Raw genomic sequence first — 23,426 nt, 5'->3', positions numbered from 1 at the left:
TCACAAATAGAGTTTAATGGGTCCCAGGCACCTGTCGCTAGGTCAGTAGACACTGTCTTAGGCAGTCAGCAGAGCGCATATATATTGGTAGCCCTGGACATTTTCATGCATAGGGAATACCTGCAATCCCTGATCCCCTTTTTCCCCAGCTATTTATTTTAAAACCATATAAAAATCTTTTTTTTTAAGCTTACAAAGTTGTATGCAATATAACAGTAACATAACAGTGTAATACACCATAATAAAAACCAGTCCTAAAACACAAAGTTGTACAAGTCATAGCCAAAGACAAAATATAAAATATAACCAGAGATAGACGACACAAGAAAAGCTATATGCAAAAATCCAATCAAATCAGAAAAGTTTAGCTGTGTAAAACAATGTTCAGAGAAAGTGAGTACTTAATTTTAATCATCATTATTAATAACACCAAGTGTCTGGTACTTTCTACTAGAAATGACATCTATCCAGCCCAAAAGCTCACCTGCCTTGAGTAGTCCAGAGCAAAGTCTACAACAATAATAACAATTAATACTTCATAAGATATCATGGTAAAAGCAAGAATTTCCACATTACCTCTGTTCAGATGTTAAAATCTGGGTAGTATTAACAAATACAGGAACTGAGATCACAGATCATCTCTCTCTCCTCCCCCCCACCTTAACTTTCACCTTCAAATAGTAAATCTTACTAATGGGCAATCTTTCATGAATGAAAATATGACTATTAAGACATCATCAGGATTAGAACTTGCTTGTACAAAATGAGTAACTTATATTCAATTTTGTTTATCTTTATAATTATTTCTTACTGAATACATGAGGCAGGAATTTTACTGAGATCTTAGTCATTTCATCTTTAATCTTCCAAAGGCACACCAAAATATTTAAGATTATAATTATTGAACCTGATGCACCATGCCAAGTGCTTTTGTGGAATGAGAAATAAAAGACAAAGACCATGTTAAAATAAAAGCCTTGTTAAAAATTTCAAAGGAAGCCTATGAACTTCTAGTCCATCTCAGTTTCTCCAAAATCAAAGTGTCCCAAGCATAAAGCCTGATTTGTTTTTAAATACAACAAATAGTAGACTGAATTTCTGCAGGTCTGCTAGAAAGAGAGAGGAAAGGGGAGATGTATGTAAAAATCCTATTCCTTTTGCCAGGTACCTTTTTTCCTTCTACCAGCATAAACAGACTATATTGAATCTATATATGAAATCAAACCTATTTTCTTTCTACAAATTGTTGAACCTATTTTGACTTTTATTATTCTTTTTTAAGCCCATTGACAAAGTTATAAGCACAAAGAAGAACATTATATAAAGGCAATGCTAGATTTCAAGTATGGGAAGGGTGAAAAAAAAAGGTGTGGTGACAGTTCAACTATTTTGATACAGATAATGAGCAAAATCCCATCAATCAGAGGAGCAAAGCAGCATACGCCATTATACTTCAAAACAACTGATTACTCCTTTGAATTCTGGATAGAATATTAAAACAATAATGAAAAATCAATTTTATACACATCACTTTTATTTCCCTAAGAATCTTTAGAAATTGCATTTGTGATCTGAGACAAGAGCAATCTATTTCTATTGCTCTCTGTATTTCAACATAATGGATTTGATCACAAATAAGATCCAGGTACTAGATCTTGCCTTCCAGACACTCTGTCTTTGACTCACTGGAGATAAAATATTCAAGAATGCATGCTGTTAAAAGATTTTTCAGGTTCTCTCCAACAAAATTGTTAGAACTCAGTTCCATAATAATGTATTTCAGACTATTTGTACTTACATTCTTCGTCTTCCTCATACCACAGCATGTAAGCATAAGAAGTCCAAAGCAGATGCCCAATGAAGACTTTCTCAGAATGCTATCATCCAACGTTCCAGTGCCATTTAAAACAACAACAACAGAGCTGGCTGTTGCAGAACGAAACTGCTACTCCACCAGTCTCAGCATTATAAACAAAAATCTACTTATCTCCTTAGTATTCCCTTACTGAATTCAACACAGAGGCAGCTTCTTCTCAGATACGGATCCAGCAAGGGGAAAAACATGATTCTAACTTCGACTAAGCTGACACTATAACTGATGCCAGGGCTCTGTTGAGGCCCCAAGATATTTCAAATTCCAGGATCTGCGCAGAATCACTAACACATGCTTCCTTCTAAACAAGTGGGCTTCCCATAATAGGGCAGCTGATGTGTTCTACATATAAGGCTCTGTTTTCAGAATGGCTGGCTTAATGGATTTAAGTGATGTGTAGCAGCTCTCCAGATAGTATTCAAAACAACTCTGAAGTGCACTCAGCACTGCTGTTCCTGTAACTTACTCAGCATGCTCTGTAGGACAGACTGTATTTAACTGGAAGATGAAAAGTTTATGCACACATGCACACATTATTACCTCATTCTGGTAATAATTATAGATTTGGAATTATCAGCTCCTACTTTGCATTCATTTAGTATTTCATAGATGTGGCCATGCATTTTACTGTTTTTTCTGCTTGCTCTGCAGCATTTTATTTTGGGATTTCAGCTCCCATTACAAATCTCCCCATTAGCTGTATTCATATTTAGCAATCACAACAGTGACAGAGCTAGAAGAGATTTCACATCTAACCTTACTTTTCAGAAACTATTTCTTGTACAGAAAGATCGCCTGAAAAATGAGAAGCAACCTAAGAAAATGGAAAAAAGCAAACAAACCAAAAAGTGCATGATTACATCTACACCTACACACACACACACACACACACACACATGCTGAATTCATGCATATTGAACATGTAAATAATAACTCAGTATTGCTACTGTATACCTGTAACTCTCTTTAGAAAGATATTTCATAGAAGTGTTGGCATGCACTAGACTATTGGTGTTAAACTGCCACCCCAAATCAAAATATTTAACAATATTACTGTGACAATATGAGCAGAACTTGTGTTGAATAGATTTCAGATTCAGGAAACTCCTTTCTCTAAAATAGCATCATGTGAAAATAAGTACTAGTTTCATAAAGAAATACAGTTTTAAAAATAATTTCCTTGTTTGCACAAGAATGGAGAAATAAAGTCTGCTTTCGGGTACTTCAGGGCTCTACTGTCTCCATACCTCTGCTTAACATCTACATGAGTTGCTTTGAGAATTCATCTGTCAGAATTAGATAAAGTATGAGGAAAGAATACTGGTGATAATCACTTCCTACATCTCTGAGCAAATGTTGCTGTCAAGGTACAGTTCCAGGCTCTGGGGGCTCTGGGGGTCTTGATGGGGAAGAGCCGGCTTTGACTCAAGCTCAGCAAGATTGAGTGGCTATGGCTTTGGGACCACTGTGATCCTGGAACTGGAGATTTTCCATCACCGGCTGGGGGATGGATTACAATCCCCTACTCCAAGCCAATGTACAATTTGAGGATCCACATGTCTCAGAGATTGTTCTCAAGGAACACATGGCAACTTTAGACAGGAAGTCTTAACAAAATTTAAATTGGGGCACCAATACTACCCATTTCTAGACCAGGAAGGTCTACTGATAGTCACGCACTAGTCACCTACTGAATTACTGCAATATGTACTATGTGGGATTGCCCTTAAAGAGTTTTCAAAAGCTGCAATTGATCCAGAATGCAGCACCATGGTATGCCCATGTATCACCACTACTTCATGAGCTGCACTGACTGTCAATAGACTTCTGGGAACATTTTGTAGAGAGTAAGGAAGATTATCTTGATGGAGATATGCAAGCTCTGTTGCCAAGGCAACAAGAGGCAAATTATGTTTTAAGTCCAGAACACCCAGAAAAAGTTTGGAAGTGGCTCAGACAGACCCTTCCCTAATTCATTGAACTAGGGAGAAGGTACAGCACAATCAGACTAACAAGTTTCTGTTATTATAGCCATTCTCAATAAAAGTAATTTTAGCCTTCCTGTGGAGTAGGCTTCTTAGTCTGGTCTACTGAGCGGTGCTGACAACAATCTTAGAAGTCTTCCTGGGCTTAAAACATAATTTACGCCTTGTTGTCTTGTTTATCTCCATCAAGATCATTTCCTTACTCTCTACACATTTCAAGGTGCTGATTATCACCTATATAGTACTACATGGCATAAGAGCAGGTAGTTTTGGGCATTGCCTAGCTCCAGTTATATAATTCCATCCCATACAATCTTCCAGGTTGGGCACACTTTAGCTTCTTTTTCTTCACCAATGTCATCTGGTTGGACCTATTTAAAAAATATGAAGAATATATTTACTGTGGCAGTGCCTGCCCTCAATACTGAACTCCCTCCCAATATTGGATTGGGATTGGATTGGGCTCTGCTGGCCTTTTGTAAAAACATGGTTTCTCCTTCCCCAACCCTATCCAGCATTTGACCCAGGATGTTAGATGAGCCTGACTTGGGAGATAGTATGATGTGGTTGATGACTGGATTGTATCACTGTTTTATTTTTATTTATTCTTGTTTTAAATGTTCTATTAGCCACCCTAAATCACTTTGGCAACTGGGTGGCCATATAAATTGATTAAATAAACAAATAAATAAGAATGGTTTTACACCATGATGCTGAATAAGCAACAAAATATGGACTGCCTCTTGAGTAAAGTGAAAGGCAGCATTCCCCAAACTGAAATATCCCCTGTGGAGTCCTTGGGGTTCTCTGAGCTTGGTTCTTTTCTTGCAAACCTTTCATTACCTGGCTAAGTAACATCTTCAGTGCTAAAATGGGATGAAGTTTGCTCTCTATTTATCTGCTGTGGCCTGCTTTGCCAGTGCTGGTGGGGGTGGGGGTTCTGTTTTGCTCTTCTGATAGTTCATCGATTAGCATACGTTGACTGCTTGATTGTGTGCCTGGTGGTGACCTTTGCTTATCTGGGTGATGACTGCTCGAGATGATTGCTGGTGATTGTATGCTGGTGAGGCGATCTTCTGATCGTTTGTCTCTTTTGAACAGTATATAGATGCTGTTTATCTCTATGTGTCTGTTAACTGCTGCCTTGTCTGAATACCAGGCTTCCAAGAATTCTCTTGCATATTTGGATTTGGCTTGGTCTAAAATGCTGACAGTTTCCCAGTTAAAACTGTGGTTGAGTCTGTCCATGTATTGTGCAATTAAGGAATTTTCATCATGTCTTCTGACTGCTAGTTGGTGCTCATGGATGCGTGAGGGATGAAATATGCCCTCTAGATTTCAACTTCTAGAATTTGCAGCAATTGCCACAGAATTCTGGGAGCTAAAGTCTACACATTGGATGACTTTCAGATTAGGGAAGGCTGATGTAACATAAGGAAGTGGGTATAAGGGTAGTTCTAAGCATGGTCATTTCTCAAAGTTTAATCTATTACATCACATATTTTAATTTGTGAGATTACCAATTTACTTCACAGAGTTTTTCATAAGGACTGGGTAGATATTTTCTCAATTCACTATCTGCTAACCTTGAGTTATTTGCTGGCAGACTGAACTGTGCTACTGGAGCACTTACCTCTCTTAGAAATCTCATACAATTAATGAAAGACATGGAGGATAAATAAGGGCCTAAGTAATCTCACAGGCATACATAGTTCATAGATATAATCATGCTACTATCTTTTGAAGTAAGTAGAGAATAAGAGTAGTGAGTAAAAGAAATTAGAGACAGAGGATTAGAAAAGGAAATTTAACTAAATTTAGTTTATACCAACATTATTCAGTATACCTATCCATAACTTTCTGCCTTGCAAACAATCCTTGCTTCCATCATGTCCATATTGATTCATACATACACCTTTTATTTTTTTAACTTCTCATGTCTCTATTTTAACTTTTCTATTTTTGAAGATTTAATCTACCACAACTTTCTAAGGTTTCTTCTTCCTCTGAACCCATATACTCTTCCCTTTATTTATTTGTTATGATTCAGTGCTCTTTCATTCCATCATAATGAAGACATCACTTCAACATATTCCTCTTGTACTGTTAACTTTCTTAACCAGTTCCCAATCTTTTATCACCAATTCTTTCTTGGCTTTATTTTTTTTTTTTTTTTTCACACACATTTATTTTGCATATGCAACCCATTCCCACACCAATCTTCTAATTTGTTTCCTCTGACATACTCAATTGTCATATACATATAAGAAAGTGGGCAGAATCATACAGTCACTTTCACTTATTTCACCAGACATTTTGTTAGGCACTTTAGCAGCTGCTTAAACCCAAGTGGTTCTTTTCCAAGCAGAGATATTATAGAGTTCTCTTCAGCAGATTTATTCAGGTGGATGGTATGTTTTGAACCAATATATCCCTAGGCACATTAGCTGGAGACTTTCTGATTGCCTTTCTCATGGACCAGTGATAGACAAGTCTCTTCACTGATAATGGGGAAGATTGCAGTTGGTTGTTGTTTGAATCTCCATTAGTCTGGGAACCAACTCTTAGGTTCATTCACCACAATAGACTATATACTGTAGTATCCATTACCTTTCTACTAAAATGTGCATGTCTTAAATTTTTTGTTCATTCATTTCCTGTCTTTGGTAAACATTCCACCAAAAGATACAAATTTATCTATTTGTTCTAATTTTTCACTTATTTATGTCTAACTTGAAGATGTTTGCTTCATTTCCCTACCAAGACACAACTACCTTGGTCTTTGATATATAAAAGATAATTTACAAATTAAAGATTTGTAAATCTTCAAATCTATGCTCTATCTAAATATTTGCCAATAAATATATTTACACATTCAAGCTCTTAACAAACACACTCACCATAAACATTCCTTATAAATTTATCCATAAATACATTAAACAACCAAGAGACCTAACATATTATTGTCTTATTCCTTGCTCAGTATTGAATTTATTCTCACAAATGCTTTATTTCCATTATATATTGTTCTTAGTAACCAATATTGTACTCTGTATTTGCACAGAATGTTCCATAATTCAAACCTAACCACTTTATCATTCATTTTCTCTAAATCAACAAACATGCACTCAACCTTCTTTCTCAGATTGATACGTTTTTCATTGACTCACTGAACAGCAAAACTCTGGTCCACACATGTACTGCCCAGCATAAAGATGCACAGTACTTCCCAAAGTTTTCTCCTTTTTACTTCTATTATGCTTTCAATCATAGTTCTACCTAAGACTTTCCCAGGCCTTTTTTTTTTTTTTTTAAATCTGCACTCAGTCGTTACCAACTCTGCGGTGACTGCTTGGACAAGTCCTTGCAGTTTTCAAGGCAATTGTTTCGGAAGTGGTTTGCCAGAGCCTCCTTCCTAGAGCATAGCCCAGCTGGCGAGCGCAGGAGGCAGGGTTTCCGTTGCTTCGCGCCCTTTTCGAGCACGCGCGGTTTTTCGCGCTTACCAGCAACTGCTCCCGACTCCTTTTTTGCAAGTCGCCGCACCAGCATTTTTCCTCCCACCGGAGTGAGAGTACCCATTTATCTACTCATGTGAGTTTTCGAACTGTTGGGTTTACAGGAACTGGGGAGGAAACAGGAGCTTACCCTGCTAACGCGAAGGCTGGACGGCAACTTTCAACGTCATTAAGCCGCTGCGCCACCGCATCCCCGTTCGCAGGCCTGCTTCACCTAATTCTTTAGGGTTTTGTTTTGTATTTATTCTTAACTCTTAGACAAAAGATCAAACACTAATTTTCTCAGTCAGATCTGCTGGAACAGTAACAGCATAAAGATGGTTTTCCTATTAGCTAACAGATGGACCAGAAGAATATCAGAGTTGATTATAAGATGTATCCTACCTAGTTAGTGGCATAATTCATCTACTAAGGCAAACCAGGATTGTTATCTCCAGAATCTGCTTTAAGACCAGACTGAAATCATAGTTTTAATCTAGACAACCAGTCTTAGCTAAGAAAATCTGGAATCACCAAGTCTATTACCAAAATGCCATATTTTAAAAAGGAAGATTTCAGCTGGCCAGTAATTTATATATTTTCTCTGTAATGAAGCAAAGCAATGAAGAGAAAACTATTATACTAGAATTCATAGCAAGTCATGATTTCTATCTTGCATCTCTTCAACATGCTCAGACTTGATTTCCAGTTTGTTATATTTGTAATGGTCAAAATGTTATACCTTAACACACATTTAAGCTTGATATCTGTATTTAAGTGCATTATTGGGTATCTCACCCAACATTTTTAAAATTTTAATGCTTTCTTCTGTTTATTTATTTATATTTCAGATTTGTCACTGCCCATCTCACTACAGAGTTCTTTAAGATTCCTATCATTTTCCTGTAAGTTATAGCTAAATTAATTTCTAACAACTGCTCAGTGAGTGAAATAGTTAAGCTGTCTGTAAAGGATTAATTTGCAAGCCATTGAGTCCAAAAGTCATGCATTTGACATTCAAAGAATTCAATGTCAAAAGAAAAGTAGCAATGCATTGAGGAGTTGAGAATAACAAAGACTAAGGAAAGAAAATAGAACATAAGTAAAAGAATCTCTAATTACTTAAAACCTCACTTTAAAGAAACGTTTGACAAAATTACATTATTGTACTAGATCTGAAACCTTGAAGCAAGACTGCCTGATATTTTAACCAAACTAATTGGCTAAAGCTAAACAAGCCCTTGTCTATCTATTTTTAAAACCTGAAAATGAACTATTAGAATAAATACTTCACATGAATCTAATGGAACACAAACATTACTGACACACTGTTCAGGATGTGCTATAAACAAATCTCCCATGCAACTTTTATTTCATAGACTAGCACTTATCTCCCATTTCTGCCAGTCCAATATTGAATACTTGTCTCCAATATAAATTATAGATCAATGGTAAAATAGTTCTGGCCCACAGGGCAGGTTTAATTCATTGTATCTGTAATAAGGACTACAATGCCTGAGATCTTCCTGAAATGCTACAAAACCTGCCAGTCAGAAAAATTACATTTAGCTACATAGACTAAAAGTTGCCAATGCCATGGTATTGTTCAGTTATTATTCCTTTCCGTAGGTGCAGTGAAATAGGCTAGTATTCCTGAAATAGTTGAAATTATCTGAGGATATAGGGACTGCTACATCAAGAAAGTTCAAGAAATCTCACTTCAAACTACTGTCTAGAGTTCATAGGAAAGAAAATATTTGAATATAATAATTAACAAGCCAACTAAATACATATTAGTGCTATTTTCAAATGGTAGAAAATTACCTGTGTTCTAAACCACATAGTAGTTACTGCATCATTTAAATTATTGTTAATAAACAATTGATCATTGAATAATTGGCAAACAGCAAGGCTTATCTGCAAGTAATCATGCTATTCAGTGTAATTTAGTTTTGAGCTCGTCTGCATTATTACTAAGATGAGGAATAAAGTTTTTTTAATGTATGATTTTCCAATAAGAAAGCTACCTTGTTTCAGATTCTGCAGCCATTGGGATTTTCATCACTTTATGCAGTCTTCTTACTTAGAGTTAACAGAAGAGTCTTTATAATCTCAGAAATCTCTTCTTATGCAGTGTCTTTAAGACTGGTTTCATCATAGCAGACCTGCTGTAATTTTTTTTTTTTTTTGGTAAAAACCTTCCTCCTTTTATTACAAAAATATGTCACAAAACACCTTCTTCTCCTTTCTGAAGTTTCACCTCACTGGATTTTAAAAGTTCTGATCCAGTCCCTCTTTGGAAATACATCGTTAAACCTCACATTCCAAGAAAGTATACTGAATGAGTTCTGTATATGGGAACTGCTGAAAAAGATATTCTACACTTCCTGTTGCAAGATACTGTATGCTCAATTTTTCTGCAGATTAGCTAATTAATAGGAGTTCACTTCTATGACTAAAATAATGTTGTATTTAAAAATAGGCACCAGTTTAGTGTAGTGGTTAAGGCATCAGGCTAGAAACCAGGAGTGTGAATTCTAGTCCTGCCTTAGGCACAAAGCCAATTGGGTGCCCTTGGGCCAGTCACTCACTCTCAGCCCTGGGAAGAAGGCAGTGGCGAACCACTGGGCACACATCTTGCCCAGAAAACTGCAGGTATTTGTTCAGTCAGTTACCAGGAGCTAACGCTGACTCAAAAGCACTAAATAAATAAATCTGGTATGGAATTTAACTCAAGTTGGAAACCATTTGATATACTATACAGAGATATCTAGGCAGATAGACACACATGCACACACATACACACAAACATATACACAGGCTTTCACTACATCCGAAATTTATGTTTCTCTTACCATAAGGTCTTTATTGCTTGGAGAAAAATAAAAATAAAGAAACTGGCCAAGAATTCATTATCTAGGAAAGATGGTGTCAAGCCCCTCTCAGCTAGGCCTGATCACGAAAGCAAGAACTACACAGACCTCAAGTAAAACATCTTTAATGCTAATATATGGGGGAAATACAGAAGCTTGGAAATTGTAAGAGGAATTCTCACGCTTGTTTCTAATGAGTTTTTTAGGCTAGATCAGTGCTTCCCAAAGTTTTTCCTTCATTATCCAAAACTCAGGGGGAAAGGAGGGCATGGTGAACATGAATGAGTGAAGGGGGGAAGGAGGGCAGAGTGTGTGCATACAACTGAAGGGGGGAAGAAGGGTGTGGTGCATGCAAAGAAAGACCAGGGTGGGTGAGGGAGACTTACCCAAGCAATTTCCAACCTCCCTACTGACTTTGGTTGTAGAAAGCTGGAAGGGAAGATTTCAAATTGTGATCATGTGACTGCAGGACACTGCAACTGGTCATAAGTGTTTGCTGGTTGCCAAGTGCCAAAATTTTGTCACATGACCTCAGGCGTGCTGCAATGGCCAGAACTTTGAGGACTGGTTGTAAGTCCCCTCCTACAACACCATCGTAACTTCAAATGGTCACTGAACAATGGGCGTAACTTGAGGGCCGCCTGTATTATAAAAACAGTATCACTGAATTATCTTTATGTCATTTCAACAAATTACCATTGGTAATTTCATCATCTTAATAGAAATACTCTGGGAAATTTTCAAATATATTTCAGTACATGTGGCAATCCTTAAGTCAATTTAAATGTCCCTGTGAATGGGTTCATGCGTCATTACTCAAAGAAAAACCACCCAGGTTTGGGAAGCACTGGTCTAAACTGTATTTGAATGATTAGAAATGACTTCCCCAGTGTTTCTTCTTCCTGAGTTGCCATTTATGGGATAAGATGCCAATGGAATTATCTTCTTTTTTTTTTTATTGTTGATGTCTACTCTCCTTCCATTCATTTCTCCCCACAATCTCACAGATGGGAGGAAAAAGCCTAGTTTTTAAACTCTGATGCACAAACCTATATAAAAGCTCTGAGTTCTCTGAATTGCACCAGGCCAATCAACTGTTGTGTTTAAAGATTCATTCTTCTTTGCAATAGTGCTTCTAATTTGCCTTCAAAAAGATGAAATAAGTTGATGTTTTAGTAAAACAAGAACCACCAGCATCCCACTACATTTGTATGATAGGATCTTACTGAATGTTGCCTTGAAATAAATATGATATATATGCTCTTTTTCATCCATGTTTTCTGAAAATTATTTATAGTAATTTTTAAAGTGTTTATTAAGCTTGAGCTGAAACATAAGGGAAATGTTTCTTTTTTTCTGAATTTTGGATTAACATAATGTTTTGTGTTGATTAGTATCATGATACAGTAGTTGGGTTTGTCCATTAAATCACCTCTATCTAACCCTGAGGTAATTATTGCTTAGGCTTCATAGTACTTGAACCTGAAGAGTTAAATTAGCATATGAACCTTTAGAAGACTAAGGGGAGAAGAAGGCCCTTATTTGCTATGCTTGTAGATATAAATTTCAAATATTCATCTAATATATTCTAGGCTGCAGGAGAAGTATTTAAACAAAATATAAACAGTACCTTACATTTATATTTTGTTTAAATACTTCTCCTGTATTAAATACTTCTCCTGTATTTATACTCCTTCAGAATAATTACAACATAATCTACAGAGTACAAGTAGATTGGGGGACGCAGTGGTGCAGCGGCTTAATGACGCTGAAAGTTGCCAGCCAGAAATGGTCAACACTTCAGCGGTTCGAGCCCAGCTTTCACGCAGCAGAGTGAGCTCCTGCTTCCTCGCCCAGCTCCTGTCAACCCAGCAGATCGAAAACTTACATGAATAGATAAATGGGTACTCTAACTCCGGTGAGAGGAAAAATGCTGGCGGTGCCTTGCAAAAGGAGTCAGGAGCAGTTGCCGGTAGCGCAGAAGCCTCACACGCCCGAAAAAGGCGCGAAGCAACAGAAACCCCGCCTCCTGCACTCACCAGCTGGGCTCTGCCCTAGGAAGGAGGCACTGGCAAACCACTTCCAAAACACCTTGCCTTGAAAACTGCAAGGACTTGTCCAGGCAGTCACTGCAGAGTCAGTAACGACTGAGTGCAGATTAAAAAAAAAAAAAAGTAGATTGAAACAGCATCCTTGCAAATACCTTTGGAGATACAAAAATGTTTTCAGATATCAGAAATGGTATAATATGGGTGCCAATTGTACATCTAGGAGAAAGCATTTCAGAATCAGAGAACGTCACAAAAATACCTATTATAAGATGGAAAGATGGAAGTACAGTTATTCTGGCTAATACGAGTTTAGCTAAATTAGAAATTGCTGACTCTAGGAAATCCAGTCTTGGTTTTCCCTCTTGTTGATTTAAACTATATCCAGAAGCTGATCTGGTGGAATATATAATTTAGCAATGGGAAAACTGATAATGTGCCCCTTCACAGAAGAATCACATCTCACTATCTCCTACGTGCTTCCAGTGGTTTCTTCATAGAACTGAGAACATTGAAAATCTCATCATTGTTACCTTATGTGCTCCATAGTTCTGCACCAATATATGACAACTGTTAAGATACAACAACTCTGAAATATATAATTTATCTAGCAAGCTAATCAAAATATCTCTATTATTTATTACATTACTATTTCTTTTAAGTGGTAATATGGCAATCAGCATGAGTGATTTATTTATAAGTGATTGCCACTTGATTTATTAAGTGATAATCAGCCAAGCTGTTGATAATATAATGGTACAAAAATGATTTTGCTATACATTTTTGGGTACAGCAACTCTTATTGCATAGCCAGGCTCAGAAACAAAATATTCTCTATAAACTCACCAAAGAGAAAACAGAAAATAGGTCTCCAGAGTTGCTTAATTAAAGTTGTTTAATGTAATTTATATGTATCAGTGAAACTATAGGCATAATTTGTACAACTGGAATGGAAAAGGACAAATGCCACAATATATAATTGAGATGCTATGAGTAGCAAGGTCCCCCTCTAGTTTTCTCTCCAACCTGATGGGAAACTTTCAAACCTAAGATTTTCTTTCTTATGGTTTACTCAATTCCTAGTGATTTACATATCCATGTAGTTTGTCTGGCAAATATATGTATGTATGTATATATGTATGTATGTATGTATGTATGTATGTTTGTATAGTATATGGGCATTCTAGTTCAAATATGGAATTAGCTTTCGAGAGATACTGGTTACAATTCCATTGTAGAACAAATATTATGGGGAAAAAATTAAAATATTTTTCCCATTACTCACATCTATTTTTTTTTAAAAAGGGGGGCACTTGTGCTCGGGCAGACTTGAAACAACAGAAGCAAACAGTTTCACTGATAAAAACAATCCTGAAGTGGAACTAAAGCCAAGCATACCGTTCGTACTTATGTCCATGTGAAAACTACTACATTGACTTCTTTTTAATTCTCCCAAGATCACAATGACTATAAAGTTAAGAGAAGCAAAAGATTGTCACATTAAATCTGTGAAGACCTGGTTATTAGAAAGGAAAAAATCTGTTAGTTCAAGTCTAATGAGACATTACAAGGCATGCTATACTGAATGAGAAATTATTCTGTCCAGGTCTTTAGTAGAATTTGGCACGTCAAACTGATGGCTAAATAAGGTTAACAAAGCCTGCAGAGCTGACATTATATATGTAAAAATTATCACATAATGGTGGTGCTGAAGATATAAGCATGATTTACACACAGGGAAATAATTACTAAAATATGCTGAGATTAAAGCTATAAAATGAATCTCCATAAAACAGACATAATTAAAAGCAACACAAATTAAAATAAAATATACAACCTGAACCTTTGTTTTTAAGTTTTATAACAGAAATTAAAATACAGCTTTGTACACAGAATAGATTCAGCCAACTGGAATTCATTGGAAACCATACAAATGCATTTAGAAAACCTCCAATTACTAGCACTTTATTTTATTGATACACTATAGCAAATGGAATTGTAGCTGAGATTCAAGGATTTCCAAACTGAAATCTCACCTCTGCTAAGTAAACTACTATTCATTCAGAACGGAGGCTTGATCTATATGATAGAGTTGCTAAAAAAAAAGTAAACACTGATCTCACACTGTATATGAAACAGTTTTCTCACAGTACAAGAAACCTGACCTCAGAAAATTCCACACCATTTGACACTGAAGGGACGCATCTTCTGTGATATGGTCCTTGCAAATGGAGTGACTTAATTATCAAAGCTGACTCTCTAAAGACATATTGAGCTACCCGCTTTCAGTGAAAAGCTGGCTGGAAGGTAGGGATTCATCTTGGGAAATTAGCCATTTGAATAAGTAAATCAGTAAATAAACACAGTTTCCCATCTGTGCGTGTGTGTTTTAAGACAACATGAGGTATCTTATTCACAAATCTCCTATGGCATGAGTTTGACTTTTGGTTCTTTAACCACTGTGCTATACACAGCATTCCTGTATTCTTTCTGTTAAAATACATACAATATTACGATCTGTCTACTTTACCTGCTATACCTATGAAACTGACAATTTTACTACTATGGAAAAAAATAAAGTTAAAATTATCTTTCAAACATGTTGGTTAGTAATGTGCAACTTTTTAACTGCAAACACATGATTTTATCCATGTCAAACTGAAGAAAAAAATAAAAACAATTGTAAGATAAGAAATATTTTACAAAAAAAGTTTAAGTAGGTATCATTTAAAAAGTATTTTTAAAAACTCATACCATTTGATACAATCTAAAAACTGCCTCTAAACTCACTTGCATAAGAGCTATTGATTTATTAAATGAGTTCTGTTGCATGTTGGACATACACAGAACAGTCTGAAGTAATACCAGTAATCCTAAAAGTTTTTTTGAACAAGCATAGTATCTGCTGGACATGATTTATGTTTACAGCACAGATAACCATCCTCTCCCAACTTTCCTCACCTGGAAATTACCCAAGATATCCATTCGTTCATGGTCTCAGTTCATTCTTCTATGGTTATATGCACGCTCACTGGATATTGTAGGTGGCGGTGCTAAATACTAATCAGGACAACAGTAAATGGACAGGTATGAAAGAAGCCAGCAACGATACTCAGCCCAGTCTTTGTAGATCACCTCAAATCAAAATACTTCCAATAGGAAACATTAAGTTATAAACCTTTAAGAAACTTTCTCAAATCAAAATACATGCTAAAACAGTGATATTGAACATTTGCCCACACGAATCAGCAGGAATTTTGCCTTGGACTAAGTATCATGTTGTAGCATGAAGATTTTGATTCAATCTTCATTTAGGGAGAGGTTTTGAAGTGTCAGATTAAAGTCTAAACAATCTTGTATTCAGTTAATTCTCCTAATGTGTAGTTTGGTTGTCAAAACAGAAATATGTGCATCCAAAGATTGCTGTGAATTCTCTATTTACAATTTAATGTGTGTACTCTCCATTCCTAGATATATACCCACCCAAATCTTTTCTGTGTAACGTCTAGCTTCTGTAGATTAAAAACATTTATTTGTATTTTGTGATGTTGATTTCTGATTTTCACCAAAAACATTTTTCAAGGCTTAATTTAACAAGCTTAGTTTCAAAGAACTGGCATGTTGTGTTTCCAAAAATTAATGGAATCAGTTTCCTTATTAAAGGACTTATGTAGACTGTGGCAATCAGCTGGTGTGAGTGTACACCTATTCTTCAAACCAAAACTACTTCTATCAAAAAATTGAGAAAGAATTTGGAGGGCACAAAGGCAAATTGAAGGAAGAAGTATGCAAGCTGAAACTCAAAAACACATAGCCTTCTAGTTAATTAAATTAAAATATTGTTTAAAGACAAGCATATAGATATCAGTTTACTAAGTGATTTGGAAATATTAATCACTTTCTCACTATTTAAGTTGGCCTGACTGCAATACCTATATGGAATCCACCGTTTCAAAAATTAGAAACAATTCCATATCAGTTTTACAAACATTTTATGGATGCTTCATTATTATTAACGTATATCATTTTTACTTGTCAGTTTGAACAACTGTTAATAGAAAGGCAATTTAAAAATGCTCCAAATAAACAAACTGTATCACACATTGCATGAAAATACATTAAATATAATTCTCCCTCTCTGAATTTTGGTTAAGATTTTCAGTTAATGCCACAAAAGAAAGGAATATAAGTATTGTGGTTTTTTGTCTGTTTTGGCAGTGGTGTTTTGTTTTGCTTTTATCAGCTACTTCATAAAAGAAAGGGTCATATATCAACTCAGTGTATCTTGTTTGTAAATCAATTACTTACATTTACCAGCTTATTACCCCACAAATTTTTAAATTTTAGGCTTCTATTTTAATGTGATTATTAATAAAGGTTCAAGGTAAAGGAAATGTCTAGACAATCCAATAAGTTAGCATACACTTAGGATTATCTTTTGCAATTAAATTCATATAATGTAAGAACAACAAGAGGTTAATTGTATTCCCAGAACTCATCTGCTGAGGTACTGAACCAGTAAGAATATGCTTCCTCCTAGATCTGTGTGAATTACCAGAAATGTATCATTTTCAAGCCACCTTAATGCTGACAAGAAAAATGTATAGTAGTCCTGTGAGCTTACTGAAGTAACATAGCTGAGCATATGAAAATTTTCTCTAGTACCAATAGACAAATATTATTTTTCTTCCAATACTTAGAAATTATTTTTAAGAGAAAATGTCCCTTCTCAACAAAGGTTGCATAACCAAATATAATAATACAATAGCAAAAATTAATAGTTTAAATACCCCACAGTAAGAAAAAAAATCTGTCTAAATTATAAAGTACTAACATATGCCACATAATTCTACTATGTATCATGAACAATCCAATAAAAAAAATTATAAAAAATCAAAATAACAACCAGGTAATCTTTCAGAGCATTGGGCAGGAAGATTCTATATTCCCACAGTATATGGGGAAACTCCCATCCAGTTTGTTCACTGTGGAAAAGGTGTTTTCACTGTACTTCCCAGACTAACTGGCTTTGAAAACATGCAGATAGAAGAGTCTCCATTGCTTATATTCAGGCAGAATAATACAGGTGAAGGCCAGACTTTAACAGTCATCTTTTGTACAGTCAAATCAGTGCAAATCACCAATAAATATATTTGGCAACAAAAAACGTCTCTCAGCTATGGCAGTTACTAACATGGAATTCCACCACATGGAAATCAAAAATGATAGTGCTGAATAAAACTTTTTTTTAAGAATAATTTCTTTCCACTTCCATTCCCCGCCATTAGGACTAGAAGGAAAGCACTAATCCCAGTTGCTTTGATTACTTTAGACAGGGTAAACAAAGTGCAACTACAATTCTGCCATATATTTCAGGATTATAATTATCTCTACCCAGCATTACAAAAGGGAAAGTTTGGCTAATATTAGAAAATAGGTAGATTAGAACCTACATCCTTTCCTGCAACTTGTTTCAGGCTCAATAGGAAAGATTAGTATTTGGCACAAGCTAAATAGGCTTGAATGCTACAAGGGAGAACAGATCCTGTTACGATCTCCCATCTGGAGGGTAGAAACCAACTAAGCGTTCACTGATTTTTATTACCAAAATGTGCAACAGGAAAGGGATAGATTTAACAGGAATATAGTCATATCTTCCCTTTAGTCCAAACTCACCAATAACTCCAAAACAATAATCTCAGCAAAAATTAAGAGAAAATTAATATACTTCCATATTAATTCCTTCTACATATTCTGCAAATCATGGATTCCCAGTTGTCTTACTCTGATTATACCAAACATATGTAATCCTGTGATATAGCAAATATTGGTATCCAAAAATATTAAGAATGACAAAGTCAGTCCTAAATATGAAACTTTATTTTTCATTGTTTAAGTTCAAAATGTAGCATAGTCTCTGTTCTTTTACATTAAAAATGGAAGCTATAGTTTTCCAGATACTGTTGGCCTCTAATTTTTGACCACTAGTCATATAAGATAAATCTTGTAGAAGCAACAGTCCAAACGTATGTACAAGTGGAAAATTGACTTTTATATTCAAAGATACAAAATAATCCAAGTGCGCTACACTTTTTTTCCCCCATCATGACAGATGTGTTGTGTTTGTGGTTTGGGCTCTGGAGATAAGTTGATTTGAATATTGTAGTGGGTTTGTGGTGAGACCATTGGATGGGATGTTGGTGGAGTCCTCTTGGCTTCCCCTCAGCTGGACCTGAGCTCTTTTTCATTGGACTTGCACACCTTGTATTCCTTGTCAGACCTTTGGATGGAGAGAGACATGCAGGGTGGATGGCGTTTACCCCTCATTTTGCTTGGCGCAGGGGAGAGACACCAATCTGGTGGTGGTAGTAGAGGAGTTGGGCTGCCACGTTTTGTGTGTTTTCCAATCAAATTAGCTATTTGGCAGTTTTTGTGCTAATCAGCCGTTCAGAGGTGTTCCGTGCAGCAGCAAGAAGGAAACTAGTGGTTGCAATGGAGAAGCTTCCTTATTTGCCTTTGCAGGGGTTGTGAGAGCCAGAGGTTTGGAGTATTGCACTGATCCAGAAAGATCTTTTATACAACGTTGAGGTCCTTCTGGACAGCTTGAAGAGCAGGTGGCCAGGAGGGCCTTTGGACAGCTTTGTGTTGTGTACCTGTGGTGCCCATTCCTGAACCAGGGGGCCCTACTCACAGTCCCTCCTGACTTAATCACCTCCCAATTGGACTACTGCAAGGTGCTCTACATAGAGTGCTCAGGAACGTCAGCTGGTGCAGCCAGTTATGGGTGCCAGTCGTTTGGCCCGTGAAATACTTCTGCTTCACAAGCTGTATTGGCAACTTTCTGCTTCCAGGTACAATTCAAGGTGCAAGTTGTTACCTTTAAAGCCCTTCATGGCTTGGAGCCAGGTTACTTATAGAACTGTCTTTTCCCAATTGTGTCTACCTATCCTGATAGATTTGGCAGGAGATGATCTGGATCCTATAAGCAGTGCCATCTTCTGCTATGGCACCCGCCTTTTTAGAACATTATCCCCCTTGAGGTCAGACTTGCTTTAACCCTGCTGGCCTTTTGTAAGACATTAAAAACCTGGTTCTGTCATCAAGTCTGGGGCACGGATAGTGTAGGTGAGCCTATTTCTTGGCTATATTGATTGTGGGATTCTGTGAGTGTTATTGGCTCCTATTTTATATTATTTATGTTTATAATTATTGGTTGTGTTTTTATTCTGTTTTAATTGTCAGCCATCCAGTCATGCATATGAGATGGGCAGACATATAAATTCATTAAATAAATGAATAAATATTTCTGTACCTCCTTGAAAATTTCACTAAGCAAAATCTCTGAGCAATTTTTGAAATTCCATTTATCTGAGCTCCCATTAAACTCTTTATAGCATCTTCCATTTTTCAGAAATATGAGCTATTTTTAAAAAGCAGATCTTTATAGGTAATTCTTTGTGCAGAGAACATGAAATTATGACTGCATGTTCCATTAACCTATTTTATGTATTTTTAAATTTACTATTTTTAGGTTGTGCTCTATACCAGTGCTAATTGATGGAAATGTTGTCAATCTGATAGCTGTGAACAGCTCTACTCTATTTGAAAATTGTAACATTTTTTTATAAAAGCATGCACATAATCTATACTTGGGCCTCAGCAAGTAGAGCTGTAGACTCAAATACATGCTAGACATTAAATATCTGACAAGTTAAAATGCATATTTACATACATACATTCCCCTTAAATACATTTAACTGCATTTGCTGGAATTATGTTGGTCCTTATGGGAAGAATTCTGCCTATCAAATGAAGTGCTAGTATACACCGATGTTTGATATCGTCTTTTTTATTAGTAGTGATCATTAATAGATATAACAATTATGTGACATTAAAATGTGTTAAATTCTATTTTAAACAATTTCAATAATGATTAGTTCTCTTCTCTTTTGATGATGTAAAGGACATTTTGAGGTTCAAATCCTGCAAATTTATTCAGCTTAATTAAGGGATATTGAATGATCTTGGTATATATTTTGCAGTAGAATTAAATTACAAATTGTAAGACAAACTGAAATGTGTCACATCTGATACTCTTTCCAGTGTTTGACTCTATATTTTACAGAAGCTTTGTTTATCTGAAATAAAAACTGTTCTTCTGTTAAACATGTCACTGTAGTTTTTGGTTCCTGGCACAAGACTTATTGGAAGCTGAACCTCTCTCTCTCCACACAGATATATATACAGTACAGACGCAAAGAGGTTCCCCAAGGTTGATCATTTTCAGTAGATCCTGTGCAACGGATAAAATTACCAAATTTATGCTATGTGATTCAAGCAAATTAAAGAGGATTGGGTTATCAATTTCACCCTCCTGCCCATACCTGTAAGCTTCCTGTGACACAGAATGCTGGACTGACAACTTAACCTAAACTGGCATGATTGCACAGGACATGTATTATGATATAGACCTATGCAAGACTTTTTATCAGAAAATACCTAAGAGTACACACTGAGCAAAGTGAGAAAAGGGAATTAGCATTTTGATTTAAATAGGGTTTACTAAAGAAACTTTCTTAAAATATTAACAGAACAATATGAAATCAATAAATGCTTATTTTAGTTTGCATAGTGGGCACTTTCTAGTAAGGATAAGTTACATATTTGTGCAATATATTGGCTACAGTTTTGATATCTTTAAATATGATTATTGTAACATCATTAACAGGCCTTTTACAGAGAATAAGATTTCGAACAGTGCAGACCTGCATTATATATGTCGTCATTTTACTGCAGAATTCTTTAGCCACTGGTGAATTTTGGTAACTTATTTCATTAAAAGCATTATAACTGAAAATATATGAAACTGCAGTCTACTCTCGCATGTGCAAATCACTAGTTAATGCTACTGTGATCCAGTAATAACTCACATTTATGACTGAGCCTTGGTACCAATCAATCCATCAACTTTGTTATGGTCCCAAACCAGTATCAAAGCTATAATAACAAAGTAAGACATATATAGATTATATAAATTACATTCAATAACAGTTAAACACTGTAATATGCAATAATAAAAACACAGGCCAGTGATGTTAGAAAATTATTGTGGGAAATTTCTAGTTTAGTTTGCACCTAGCATACTCCCAGCCATTTTGTATACCCAGATCAGAGTAACATATACACCATTCAGTGCAGCTAACAAAAATATAGCTTGATATTTATTTCTTAAACATAAAAAAATTACTAACAAAAGCAGGGAGAGAGACATGAACAACAGGCAAAGATTTACATTATCGCTATATCTCTATATCAAAAAGCACAGAACTTTCCAAAGGCCTGGAAACAATTCCTTTTGGCAATTAGCGTGGACAATCCCAAAGGAAGTGGCCCTTGGTTATTTCAGTTTTAATCTTTCTATGTACATAAGGGCAGCAAAACAGAGATGGAAAGTAGGATACCAGGCTATTTCTTCAATATTATGTACCATGAAGGAAACAATTTAATGGATGGTATATCTAACAAGTGATTTCTATCTTCCTACAAGAAATTCCTCTTATAAGATTCTTTTGATAGAAAAAACAGGCACAAAGTTTTCCTCAAAATAACTCAAAATCCATAGAATGCATGCAACATAAAATTAATTTATAATTTTATTCAGACAACCATGGATTTAAAACAGTTTTACTGGTGAATAGTTATGACCCTGCTATGTTTTGAAGGGATATAGATATAAGTTAGAAAGCTAATTTGGTGTAGTGAGTGGTGCACCAGGCTAGAAACTGGGAGAGTGTTAGAATCCTCACAATTTCTGGCAAATTATTAATTAAGCTGGTTGCTAGCTTGATTTTCTGCTTGCTGAGGTTCTGCCATTAAGACATGGGAGGGGGGAGAACGTAAGATATGAGAAGATGAATGCTGGACCGTTACAGGCAGATGGACTGTTAACACAAGCCTGGAATGCTCAACAGGAGAATGTGAGAAAACTAGGGCAGCAGGGGGATGAGGGGAGGAGAAGAGAAAAGGGGAAAAACAATTTTTGGCATGCACGGGCTCAGTCTTAGCAATGCTTTGGATCTGTACACTTAATCTTAATAAATGAACTTTCTCTTGAATCATGAATGGTTGCAGAGAGAGTTACTATAATTGAGAACAGGAGGGGTCAGGTCGTTACAGTGAGTTCTAGTGCTACCTTAGGCATGAAGGCAGCTGAATGACCTAGGATCAGTCATTCCCTCTAAGCCCTAGGAAGGAGGCAATGTGGCATATCACTTCCAAAAATCTTGTAAAGAAAACTGCACGGACTAGTCCAGGTAGTCACCAGGAGTCAAGACTGACTTGAAGGCGCGCGCGCACAGAGAGAGAGAGAGAGAGAGAGAAGTTAGGTCCATGAAGCTCTTCCTTTGCTTAAGCCTTCTCCCCAATAGGGAACTGAATTCAGATAGGACTAAGCAGGACAACTGACATAAAGAGGGACTGGCACCCCAAATAAGTAAAGGAATAGTTAGGAAACATGTGGCTACTATGAATGAGTTTACGTCGTCAGAACCATGTTTAAGTTACATTCCAGAGTCTTCAGGGAGCTTGCAAATGGCAACTTAAAACCTCTTTCTGGTTCAGATATCATGGAGAACATACCTAATACCTAAGAGAGGACAAATATTGTTTGTAATTTTAGAAATAAGGAAAAGATTGCCTCTTTAATTATGGATCAAGTCAGGCTGATATCAATAACTTGGAAAAAAATCTAAGGTAGATTCTTAAGCGTTTGGTTTATGAACATTTAGAAAATAATTCATTGCTTAGTAGCAGCTAGCATGGCTTTATCTGATCTGGGCAGAGCTTGATCCTGATAGCCCCAAGGAAGTAGACAGGATTCTGAGAGCTGTAAGCCTGGCCTTCCTTTTTTAGGGAAGGTGGTTGAGAAAGTGGTCATGCTTCAGCTGCAGGCAGCTCTGGACAAACTGGATTACAGGTAGTCCTCAACTTACAACTACAACTGGGACTGGAACTCCTGTTGCTAAGCAATGTGGTCATTAAGTGAGTTATGCCTGATTTTTTGCTGCAGTCATTAAGTGAATCACACAGTCATTAAGTGAATCTGGCTTCCCCCATTGACTTTGCTTGTTGGAAAGCCCCTACAAAGATCACAA

The 23,426-nt window shown here is 36.2% G+C and overlaps 1 protein-coding gene across 18 annotated transcripts in view; it reads right to left on the bottom strand.

Annotated features, from left to right (window-relative positions):
- Window positions 1-23,426, bottom strand: part of DMD (dystrophin) — an 886,326-nt gene that overhangs the window by 735,630 nt on the left and 127,270 nt on the right. The window contains exon 1 of one of the 18 annotated variants that reach the window (XM_088144789.1): window positions 1,799-2,105. The exons of the other annotated variants lie outside the window; for them this stretch is intronic. Coding sequence (XP_088000915.1) covers window positions 1,799-1,826 — 28 coding nt within the window. The 5' untranslated portion in view covers window positions 1,827-2,105. Of the gene's footprint in view, window positions 1-1,798; window positions 2,106-23,426 lie in introns of those variants that run through there. 18 annotated transcript variants of the gene reach the window in all.

Source organism: Python bivittatus, unplaced genomic scaffold, assembly GCF_059951505.1.
Source record: "Python bivittatus isolate LINGU-HERP-01145 unplaced genomic scaffold, Pbiv_v1 ctg000350_np1212, whole genome shotgun sequence".
Taxonomy (NCBI): Eukaryota; Metazoa; Chordata; class Lepidosauria; order Squamata; family Pythonidae; genus Python; species Python bivittatus.
This window is presented reverse-complemented; position numbering and strand designations above follow the sequence as displayed.